Source organism: Cherax quadricarinatus, chromosome 43 (assembly GCF_038502225.1).
Source record: "Cherax quadricarinatus isolate ZL_2023a chromosome 43, ASM3850222v1, whole genome shotgun sequence".
In the NCBI taxonomy this organism is placed as follows: Eukaryota; Metazoa; Arthropoda; class Malacostraca; order Decapoda; family Parastacidae; genus Cherax; species Cherax quadricarinatus.
This window is the reverse complement of record NC_091334.1, coordinates 7,952,582-7,965,305: the sequence shown is the minus strand read 5'-3', so window position 1 is coordinate 7,965,305 and position 12,724 is coordinate 7,952,582. Positions and strand designations below refer to the sequence as shown.

General features: G+C 40.2%; 1 protein-coding gene across 3 annotated transcripts in view; it reads right to left on the bottom strand.

Annotated features, from left to right (window-relative positions):
* Positions 1-12,724, bottom strand: part of Naa15-16 (N-alpha-acetyltransferase 15/16) — a 244,969-nt gene that overhangs the window by 209,551 nt on the left and 22,694 nt on the right. For all 3 annotated transcript variants that reach the window (XM_070093550.1, XM_070093551.1, XM_070093552.1), the window contains exons 3-4: positions 12,078-12,340; positions 6,221-6,355 (exon numbers count right to left, since the gene is read on the bottom strand). In XM_070093550.1, the coding sequence (XP_069949651.1) occupies positions 6,221-6,355; positions 12,078-12,340 (398 nt within the window). The remainder of the gene's footprint in view (positions 1-6,220; positions 6,356-12,077; positions 12,341-12,724) is intronic.

The window sequence follows — 12,724 nt, the reverse complement described above, 5'->3', positions numbered from 1 at the left end:
AGAATGACTTCAAGAGTGTATCAGTCTGTAGTGGAAGGAAGGCGGGGTAGGGGTCGGCCTAGGAAGGGTTGGAGGGAGGGGGTAAAGGAGGTTTTGTGTGCGAGGGGCTTGGACTTTCAGCAGGCATGCGTGAGCGTGTTTGATAGGAGTGAATGGAGACAAATGGTTTTTAATACTTGACGTGCTGTTGGAGTGTGAGCAAAGTAACATTTATGAAGGGATTCAGGGAAACCGGCAGGCCGGACTTGAGTCCTGGAGATGGGAAGTACAGTGCCTGCACTCTGAAGGAGGGGTGTTAATGTTGCAGTTTAAAAACTGTAGTGTAAAGCACCCTTCTGGCAAGACAGTGATGGAGTGAATGATGGTGAAAGTTTTTCTTTTTCGGGCCACCCTGCCTTGGTGGGAATCGGCCGGTGTGATAATAATAAAAAAAATAATAATAATAAATGTTACCACCCATGTTCCTGTAAGCTTTTATAAGGTTTTCCACCAATTCTTCATAGTTGCCTTCCCTTCTGTTTCAGAGAAATCCCTTCACCACTAACTTGAATGCTTCCCAAGCAGCTTTCTCCTCCCCATGAAGGTCTGATTCAAAGTCACCATCTTCAAGAAGCTCTCGAATCCGAGAACCATTGAAGACTCTCTCTCTTATCTTAGCATGAGGGGAATTTGATGTTAAATACTTGAATCCTTGACTGGATTTGTCCATAGCTTTCACAAAGTTTTTCATGAGCCCCAGTTTTGTGTGTAGTGGTGGTAGCAAAATTTTGTTTGGCTCCATGAGAGGTGGATGTTGAACATTTTTCATCCCAGGCTCCAATGATTGATGAGGTGGCCAGTCTCTCCTGATGTAGTGGGAACCTCTTGCATGGCTGTCCCATTCACACAGAGCAGCAGTACTTGGTGTATCCACCTTATTTGGCTAAGAAAATCACCTACTTTTCACCTCAAAATATAAACTTGCATAGCACAACCACCTTTTATGACTGCTGGAACAATAATGAATGGCAGTGAGACAGTATGGTAAGAAAAACACTGCTGAAAGCCTGTTGGAACCTGTTGTGACACATAGGTGTACATTGAAAAGTAGAGCTAACAAACAATTTTAACCATGATATTCATTATCAGTATAGGTAGTAGGTTGGTAGACAGCAACCGCCCAGGGAGGTACTACCGTCCTGCCAAGTGAGTGTAAAACGAAAGCCTGTAATTGTTTTATATGATGGTAAGATTGCTGGTGTCCTTTTTTCTGTCTCATAAACATGCTAGATTTCAGGACGTCTTGCTACTTCTACTTCTACTTAGGTCACACTACACATACAAGTTTTTTATTATTTTTAGCACACTGGCCGATTCCCACCAAGGCAGGGTGGCCAGAAAAAGAAAAACTTTCACCATCATTTATTCCATCACTGTCTTACCAGAAGGGTGCTTTACACTACAGTTCTTAAACTGCAACATTAACACCCCTCCTTCAGAGTGCAGGCACTGTACTTCCCATCTCCAGGACTCGAGTCAGGCCTCCCGGTTTCCCTGAATCCCTTCATAAATGTTATTTTGCTCACACTCCAACAGCATGTCGAGTATTAAAAACCATTTGTCTCCATTCACTCCTATCAAACATGCTCACGCATACCCGCTGGAAGTCCAAGCCCCTCGCACAAAAACCTTCTTTACCCCCTCCCTCCAACCTTTCCTAGGCCGACCCCTACCCCGCCTTCCTTCCACTACAGACTGATACACTCTTGAAGTCATTCTGTTTTGCTACATTCTCTCTACATGTCCTAACCACCTCAACAACCCTTCCTCAGCCTTCTGAACAACAGTTTTGGCAATCCCGCACCTCCTCCTAACTACCAAACTACGAATTCTCTGCATTATATTCACACCACACACTGCCCTCAGACATAACATCTCCACTGCCTCCAGCCTTCTCCTCACTGCAACATTCATCACCCATGCTTCACACCCATATAAGTGTGTTGGTAAAACTATACTCTCATACATTCCCCTTGTTGCCTCCAAGGACAAATTTCTTTGTCTCCACAGACTCCTAAGTGCACCGCTCACCCTTTTCCCCTCATCAATTCTATGATTCACCTCATCTTTCATAGACCCATCCGCTGACACGTCCACTCCCAAATATCTGAATACATTCACCTCCATACTCTCTCCCTCCAATCTGATATCCAATCTTTCATCACCTAATCTTTTTGTTATCCTCATAATATATATGTACAAGCATATATATACACACACCCCTCTGGGTTTTCTGCTATTTTCTTTCTAGTTCTTGTTCTTGTTTATTTCCTCTTATCTCCATGGGGAAGTGGAGCAGAATTCTTCCTCCGTAAGCAATGCCTGTTACACAAATAACCCGCACATAAAAGAGAGAAGCTTACGACGACGTTTCGGTCCGACTTGGACCATTGACAAAGTCACGGTGACTTTGTCAATGGTCCAAGTCGGACCGAAACGTCGTCGTAAGCTTCTCTCTTTTATGTGCGGGTTATTTGTGTATCGTTCCAGTCACGGTATTGTGCCTTTTTGTTATTTACAATGCCTGTTGTAAGAGGCGACTAAAATGCCAGGAGCAAGGGGCTAGTAACCCCTTCTCCTGTATAAATTACTAAATTTAAAAAGAGAAACTTTTGTTTTCTTTTTGGGCCACCCTACCTCGGTGGGATACGGCTGGTTTGTTGAAAGAAGAATTCATTATCAGTGACCTAAAACTGGTTGGAAATTGCTACTCTGGTCTCGGAAGCATTTTGGTTGTTGACCAGTGATAATTCATTTATCACAAAATACAGCGGAATCTCATTTTTTGGCTGCTGAGTTTATCGGCCGATTCATATTTAGGCCGCTTTTTTCAGTGGAAATTCTGCTCCATATTTTGGCCATTGCCTCAAAAATCGGCTGTATTAGATGCCTCGGCCCCCCTCCCGCCAGGACGCCACGCGTAGGAGAGTCAGTCTCCCTTTGTCTGTCAGCAAGTGCGCATATACTCTGAGCATTCATCCAAATATTTCCTTAAAATCCATTGTTTTTGTTGGTTTTTTAAGTGTGACTGTGAAATAAGTCACCATGGGCCCCAAGAAAGTTCCTAGTAAAGGTCCTTTGGTAAAGAAAGTGAGAAACACGATGGAATTTAAGAAGGAAGTAATAGAAAATTATAAAAGTGGTGTGCGGGTGCTGGAACTTCCCAGGATATATGGCAAAAACAAATCAACAATCACTTCTATCGTGGCCAAGAAACAACAAATCAAGGAATCTGACGAGGAAAAAGGGGTAAAAGTGTTAATGAAAAAGAGATCACAAACAAATGAAGATGTGGAGAAGTTGTTGTTGTTGTGGATGAGGGAAAAACAGTTAGCGGGAGACAATGCTTCAGAGACGATCATTTGTGAAAAGGCAGGGCAACTGCATGCGGATCTCGTAAAGAAAATGCCTGGTACTAGTGATGATGATAGTGAATTTAAGGCCAGCAAAGGCTGGTTTGACAGATTTAAGAAGCGTAGTGGCATACACAGTGCTGTAAGGCATGGTGAGGCTGCAAGTTCAGACAAACGTGAGGCTGAAAAATTTGTACAGGAATTCAAGGGGTGCATAGAGGCTGAAGAATTTCAACCCCAACAAGTGTTCAAATGTGACAAAACAGGCCTCTTTTGGAAGAAAATGCCAAAGAGGACCTGCATCACGCAGGAGGAAAAGGCACTGCCAGACACAAGCCTATGAGAGACAGGCTAACACTCATGTTCTGTGCTAACGCTAGTGGGGATTTCAAAATGAAGCCTTTACTTGTGTATCGCACTGAAAATCCCAGAGTGTTCAAGGAAAAACAATGTCATCAAGAGTAAACTGCATGTGATGTGGAAAGCTAATCATAAGGCATAGTCACAAGGCAACTTTTCATTGACTGGGTCCATAGTGTTTGGCTCAAGTGTGAAAAAATACCTCCTGGAAAATAAATTGGAACTCAAGTGCCTCCTGGTGATGGACAATGCTCCTGCTCATCCTCCAAACTTGGTAGACCAATTGTCTAGGGATTTCTGTTTTATAACAGTGAAGTTCTTGCCTCCTAACACCACTCCTCTCATCCAGCCTATGGACCAGCAGGTCATTTCTGACTTCAAAAAAAACTCTACACAGAAGTGTTTCAAAAGTGCTTTGAAGTGACCTCGGACACTGAAGTGACCCTAAGAGAGTTCTGGAGGAATCACTTCAATATCTACAACTGCATAAGCCTTGGCAGGGAGTGACTTTCAGGACTTTGAACTCTTCTTGGAGACAATTGTGGTCAGACTGTGTCCTTGAGAAGGATTTTGAAGTGTTTGAGGCTGACCCTGACCCTGTCGACCCTCTGCTTGTTGTGGAATCTATTGTGGCACTGGGGAAGTCAATGGGGTTGGATGCAAGTGGCGAGGATGTGGAAGAGTTGGTGGAGCTAACCACTGAAGAGCTGCAACACCTTCAACTGGAACAGCAACAGATCACAGCTGAGGAACTTACTTCAGAGGACGAGGAGGGAGAGAGAGAGGGAAGGATGTGTCTTCTTTAGTGATTAAGGACATTTGTGCAAAGTGGAATGAGGTGCAAACTTTTGTGGAGAAATATCACCCTGACCAAGCTAAACAAGCTCTATCTGCAACATGTTCAGTGACAAAACCTTGTCCCATTTCAGGGAAATCTTAGAGAAGCCAGAAATAGAGCACTCTGGACAGTTGTTTTGTGCGACAGGGGTCAAGCGACTCTCAAGCTGGTCTTAATGGCATTAAAAGACAAAGAAGGGAAGTAACTCCAGAGAGGGACTTGTTACCTAGTCTTTATGGAGGGGATTCCCCTTCCAAACAATAATCTGCCCTCCCTTTCTCCTCTTCCCTGTCTTCCATAAGCCAACAAGAGTCTTCAATAAAGGCATGTAATAGTGATTTAAATGTTCTTAATTTATTTTATTTAGCTCTCATTGTTTTGTGTATGTAAAACTATAATTAATCTTTAAAAAATGTATTTTTTTTTTGTGAATATTTTTGGGAGTCTGGAACAGATTAATTATATTTACATTAATTCTTATGTGAAATATTACTTCGAATTTAGGCCAACCTTCTGGAATGGATTACGGCTGAAAAACAAGGTTCCACCGTACAAATTTAACCACCAAACTGCTGCAAGATGTATATAAACTACATACTGTATTCACAGTATATTTACCTCCCTCATTTCAACCTTGATTATGCAAATGGAAGGAGGCAAAGGACTTAAATCTTGGAGTTCCTCTCAATTTGCATATAAACATCATCTCCAGTATCCTCACATTTTAGCCTTGATGAAAAAAATATAAAAAAAACACTGCATATATTGACTGTTATATAAGAAACAGCTGTTAATTAGACCTGTTATTCCCATGGTGTTAAAAATTTTTTACTTATATAACGTATCCTGTGACGGCCCTATGTAAGCCAAACACTTATCATAGTGGTTCTGCAAGATCATCTGTTCACTTTCTTGTTTAATTGCTGAACTTGGTTGGAAATGGCCAATGTATTAATTAAAAGAAAAGAAATTGATCAAGTTATCAATCACCAACATGTTCAAAACCTGTATAAACACACCTAGGATAGGAAACTGAATGTTAAAAGCACAGAAATATGTAATTAGTAACATTATCAGTTATAAATCTTTAAGCACTGCCTTTTAGCTCCATCCACCCCAAGAAAAACAAATTTACTCTAACTGAAAAAAACAGGTTCCACTGTAAATAAGGAAACAGTACTGTATTAAGGATCAATATTATTAAATCAAATATCTTGTTATATGATTCTCTGAAAGATTATTTTAAAATTCTAAATTGTGGGTTAGTAAGTACTTCACATTTATTAAAAAGGTGAATTTTATTTTTATGCCTTGTATTGTACAAATAAAACAAACTTTAAATAAAAGGGATGTAACTTTTGTGCCAGTTGGAATCTAATACTGTTGATCCACCTATGGATTTTTCAGTTATAAGCATTTACATGAACTTATACTGTAATTAAAAAAAATTAACAGGATTTAAAAAAAAAATTGTCCAATAGATCAACTGTATACAACACACAAATCTGAAGAATTTTACTAATTTCCGTATGATTATCAAGGAATAAATGATGCAAGCTACATGTCACACAATGTTCAATGAATATATTTGCAACACTGAAAAAAATTACTAACTAAAGGGCATAATCACCTGGATGGTTTTCCTAAATTCTTCAAGGATTTTCAATGCTGTGTCATAATCTTGTAAAAGGTGGAAGGACATAGCATAACCAATCCATGAAGCACGTTGTGTGGGTCGGAGTTCAAATAATTTATACCGAGTTTCCTGTAATAGGGAGTAGTTCAAATATTGATCTATGACTCAGTAATAAATATGTACAGAACAAGCAAGTTACACATTTCAATATATTTATGACTTGAATCCTTGTAAGTTATGACATTTAATACAACTATTAGCAGTTTGGAGGGATATGTTGTGTATCTTTATACGTATATGCTTCTAAACTGTTGTATTCTGAGCACCTCTGCAAAAACAGTGATAATGTGTGAGTGTGGTGAAAGTGTTGAATGATGATGAAAGCATTTTCTTTTTGGGGATTTTCTTTCTTTTTTTGGGCCACCCTGCCTCGGTAGGAGACGGCCGACTTGTTGGAGAAAAAAAAAAAAAAAAAAAAAACATTTTTAAGTTGATTTAAGAATATCTGTATATTTTATTATAAGTTTCCCTACTTCATCTTGTCAATACCTTGCAGAATTGTGAATAAGCTACTACTTAATAATCAGTGTGATATGTTTGATAGTTTTATACTGAAAAACACAATCAACATAAAATAAATACAAAAAATTGTCAGTCTTTCAAAACTTTGTCTCACTAGTTATGGTTAAGAATTAATTTTTAAACTTCTCTAAATACTGTACAATACATGCAATTTTTACATCTTAAATTTTACATAAAGATATAAAAAGAATTTAAGAAAAATCATGGAGAGTTCAACACAAAATCTGCAGCATATCACAAGGGTAGTTACTTGGTTGACTGATACCCTAAACACACATTTCTAAATAAATGGCAAATCGAATTAAAAACTCCTCCTTTAGAGTTCCTTAGATTTGCGGTATATATTATTACCTCCCTGAATAAAAGAACTCGTCAAACTGAAATCCACTTTAACCAGGGATTGGCAGCTTTTCAAGGAAGAATAATACTGACTGCTGTGTTTTAGATAAAGTTTTGAGCTACACACGCAACCAAGAAAATGCACCTCCACCAAAAGTACCCGTGTTTACCTACACCATTTGTTTAACGATCACTTGTGTGCAACTGTTTTCAGGAACGCCACTTTGGTGGCATTCCTGAAAACCATTGCACACGTTGGTTTGCTTTTACAATTTGGAATTTTTATTTTGTGTATTATGTGCTTCAATAGCTAATAAAGAATCACATGTATGTACAGAGAGTTGCAGGTTTCCAACCCCTGACCTATACATTACCATCAAGAATACTCTATTCTCCAAAATAGAGAATAAAGTAAGCTCTAAAGTATATACAGTACAGTGGAACCTCAAAAATCAAACTTAATTCATTCCAGGAGCTAGTTCTAAATTTGATAAGTCTGAAATTTGAAGCAATATTTCCCATAAGAAATAATGGAAATACAATTAATCCGTTCCAGAAACCCAAAAATATTCACACAAAAAATACATTTTATAGAGATTAATTACAGTTTTACATACAACAAATACAGTCGACCCCCGCATACCGTTGACATCACATAACGATTAATCCGCATACCGCTTGCTTTAATCGCAAAAATTTTGCCTCGCATACCGCTTAAAAACCCGCTCACCGATGTTCGTCCGAGACACGTCCAATGTGCGCCCTCAGCCAGCCTCACATGTGCCACCGGTGGCATTGTTTACCAGCCAGCCTCCGCGGTAACATCCAAGCATACAATCGGAATATTTCGTATTATTACAGTGTTTTCGGTGCTTTTTCTGGAAAATAAGTGACCATGGGCCCCAAGAAAGCTTCTAGTGCCAACCCTACAGCAATAAGGGTGAGAATTCCAATAGAGATGAAGAAAGAGATCATTGATAAGTATGAAAGTGGAGTGCGTATCGCCGACCTGGCCAGGTTGTACAAGAAACCCCAATCAACCATCGCTACTATTGTGGGCACCAGAAAGGCAATCAAGGAAGCTGTTCTTGCCAAAGGTTTAACTGTGTTTTCGAAACAAAGATCGCAAGTGATGGAAGATGTTGAGAGACTCTTATTGGTGTGGATAAATGAAAAACAGCTAGCAGGAGATAGCGTCTCTCAAGCGATCATAAGCGAAAAGGCTAGGAAGTTGCATGAGGATTTAATTAAAAAAATGCCTGCAACTAGTGCTGATGTGAGTGAATTTAAGGCCAGCAAAGGTTGGTTTGAGAGATTTAAGAAGCGTAGTGGCATACATAGTGTGATAAGGCATGGTGAGGCTGCCAGTTCGGACCACAAAGCGGCTGAATTTTTTTTTTTTTTTTTTTTTTTTTTTTTTTTTTTATTATCACACCGGCCGATTCCCACCAAGGCAGGGTGGCCCGAAAAAGAAAAACTTTCACCATCATTCACTCCATCACTGTCTTGCCAGAAGGGTGCTTTACACTACAGTTTTTAAACTGCAACATTAACACCCCTCCTTCAGAGTGCAGGCACTGTACTTCCCATCTCCAGAACTCAAGTCCGGCCTGCCGGTTTCCCTGAATCCCTTCATAAATGTTACTTTGCTCACACTCCAACAGCACGTCAAGTATTAAAAACCATTTGTCTCCATTCACTCCTATCAAACACGCTCACGCATGCCTGAAAATATGTGCATGAATTCAAGGAGTACATAGAGACTGAAGGACTGAAACCTGAACAAGTGTTTAATTGTGATGAAACAGGCCTGTTTTGTAAGAAAATGCCAAGCAGGACCTACATTACTCAGGAGGAAAAGGCACTCCCAGGACATAAGCCTATGAAAGACAGGCTTACTTTGTTGATGTGTGCCAATGCTACTGGTGATTGCAAAGTTAAGCCTTTATTAGTGTATCACTCTGAAACTCCCAGAGCGTTCAGGCAAAAGAATGTCCTCAAGGAGAATTTGTGTGTGCTGTGGAGGGCAAACAGTAAGGCATGGGTCACTAGGGACTTTTTCTATGACTGGTTACACCATGCATTTGCCCCCAATGTGAAAGATTACCTAACTGAAAAGAAATTAGAACTTAAGTGCCTCCTGGTGTTAGACAATGCCCCTGGTCATCCTACAGACGTGGCAGAGCGACTTTATGGGGACATGAAATTCATTAACATCAAGTTTTTGCCTCCTAATACCACTCCTCTCCTGCAGCCCATGGACCAGCAGGTTATTGCAAACTTCAAAAAACTGTACACAAAAGCTCTGTTTGAAAGGTGCTTTGTAGTGACCTCAGAAACTCAACTGACTCTAAGAGATTTTGGAGAGAGCACTTTAATATCCTCAATTGTGTAAACCTTATAGGTAAGGCTTGGGAGGGAGTGACTAAGAAGACCTTGAACTCTGCTTGGAAGAAACTGTGGCCAGAATGTGTAGACAAAAGGGATTTTGAAGGGTTTGAGGCTAACCCTGAGAGGATTATGCCAGTTGAGGAATCCATTGTGGCATTGGGAAAGTCCTTGGGGTTGGAGGTTAGTGGGGAGGATGTGGAAGAGTTGGTGGAGGAGGACAATGAAGAACTAACCACTGATGAGCTGATAGATCAACTTCAACAGCAAGAGGCCAGACCTGAGGAAACTGGTTCAGAGGAGGGGAGAGAGAAATTGAAGAAGTTGCCTACTACAAAGATTAAGGAAATGTGTGCAAAGTGGCTTGAAGTGCAAACCTTTTTTGATGAAAATCACCCTCACACAGCTATTGCAAGCCATGTTGGCAACCTGTACACTGACAATGTTGTGAAACACTTTAGGGAAGTCATAAAGGAACGAGAGGTACAGGCCACTATGGACAGATATGTTGTGCGAAAGAAGTCCAGTGACTCTGAAGCTGGTCCTAGTGGCATTAAAAGAAGAAGGGAAGTAACCCCAGAAAAGGACTCGACACCTCAAGTCTTAATGGAAGGGGATTCCCCTTCTAAACACTAACACTCTCTCCCCTCCTCCCATCCCATCAATCATCACCAGATCTTCAATAAAAGTAAGTGTCATGTAAGTGTGCATGCCTTTTTCAGTTTGTGTGTATTAAAATTAACATTTCATGTGGTAAAATTTTTTTTTTTTCATACTTTTGGGTGTCTTGCACAGATTAATTTGATTTCCATTATTTCTTATGGGGAAAATTCATTCGCATACCGATTATTTCGCATACCAATGACCCCTCTTGCACGGATTAAAATCGGTATGCGGGGGTCCACTGTACTATAGTTTTGAATTATGTATAGTAATACATATAAAATAACATTTTTACTTACCTTTATTGAAGATTGGTGATGGCATCTGGAAGATAGGGAGGACGAGAGAGGGAGTTGGGGTTAGTGTTTGGAAGGAGAATCCCCCTCCATGAGGACTTCAGGTAAAGCCCTCTCTGGGGTTACTTCCCTTCTCTGTCTTTTAATGCCACTAGGACCAGCTTGAGAGTCACTGGACCCCTGTCTCACAAAATAACTGTCCACAGTCCTCTGTTTCTGGCACCTCTAACATTTCCCTAAAATGGAACATGGTTGTCACTGAACTTGTTGCAAAGATGTCTTGTTTCAGCTTGCTGAGGGTGGTACTTCTGCACAAACATTTGGACATCATTCCACTTGGCACAAATCTCCTTAATCTTTGAAGAAGGCACCTCATCCACTCCCTATATTAACACCTTTCGCAACATCAGCTTCCTTGATTTGTTTTTTCTTTGACAGGATAGAACCGATGGTCGACTTGTTTTTCCCATACATCTTGGCAAGCTCAACTAGTCTCACACCACTCTCATACTTCTGTATTATTTCCTTCTTCACATCTATGGTGTTTCTCACTTTCTTTACCACAGGGGTACCACTAGCAAGTTTCTTTGGGCCCATGGCAGCTTATTTCACAGTCCCACAAGCACTAAACACAACGAAATAATCGTAAAATGCGTGAATGAGAGTGCAGGTTAGTGTTCACTAAAGCATAAACAAAGTTAGACTGCTCACGGTGCCTGCGCAGGGACGCGGACAGAGCGGGCGGCAGACAGGTCCCGTACCCGGCAATCCGAAAATAGGGGCGCGTTCGATAACAGGGACACAGGTTGTCCAAAAAAATGGTCCTATTTTTGAAACGTTCGATATATGATACTTTCGATTTTTGAGGTTCCACTGTATATATTAAGATACTTTCTTCTTTCTTTCAACACACCGGCCGTATCCCACCGAGGCAGGGTTGCCCAAAAGGAAAAACGAAAGTTTCTCCTTTTACATTTAGTAATATATACAGGAGAAGGGGTTACTAGCCCCTTGCCCCTGGCATTTTAGTTGCCTCTTATAACACGCATGGCTTACGGAGGAAGAATTCTGTTCCACTTCCCAATGGAGATAAAAGGAAATAAACAAGAACAAGAACTAGAGAGAAAATAGAAGAAAACCCAGAGGGGTGTGTATATACATGCTTGTACATGAATATGTAGTGTGATCTAAGTGTAAGTAGAAGTAGCAAGACGTACCTGTAATCTTGCATATTTATGAGACAGACAAAAGACACCAGCAATCCTACCATCATGTAAAACAATTACAGGCTTTCGTTTTACACTCACTTGGCAGGACGGTAGTACCTCCCTGGGTAGTTGCTGTCTACCAACCTACTACCTACAATATTAAGATACATCCTTTACAAATTAAACATACAAGAATGAAAAAAAAATTTTGAAAAGTTTTTCTTCCTTTTACAAACAGTAATTTAAAAAGGAGAAGGGGTTACTAGCCCCTTGCTTCAGGTATTTTAGTCGCCTCTTACTACATGCATGACTTATGGAGGAAAGATTCTTATCCACTTCCCCATTAATTCATAATATTCATCATATATCACTTGCCTTGTAGCCATCAAGATCTCTCATTTGAATCTGAAGCAAGGAGAGATCACGCAATATCTGCAGATTGTCCTTGTCCCATTTGAGAGCATTTCGGTAACACTTGATAGCTTCATCGTACTTCTTGTCGGATCGTTGCAGTAACCCAAAAACATGCCAACATACATGACTCTTCAAATTGTTGCGGAGGCCTTGTCTCACAAAGTTGTAGGCATCTTCTTTTCGCCCCAGGCAGTTCAATATAAGTCCCTTCATAGCAAGAGTTTCTGAAATAATAAAACAGTGAACTTTATGTATAGAAGTAGTGCTCAATTTGGTTTGAAAGTTATTCCAAATGAGATGGAGGAAGCATTTATGATAGCCATATAAGCACACACACACACACACACACACTCACACTTCTTAATACTGCCATTCATCTACTTTCTTTACACTTGGTTTTCCTCTTTACATCATGCAAGTCTAAGTTACATTTTGTAACATATCCTATTATTGCATTAAATTTTGTAATGGTAGGATTGCTAGTGTCTTTTTTCTGTCTCATAAACACACGGGATAACAGGTATATCTTGCTACTTCTACTTACACTTAGGTCACTCTACACATGCATGTACATGCATATATGTTTATACACCCATCTGGGCTGTCTT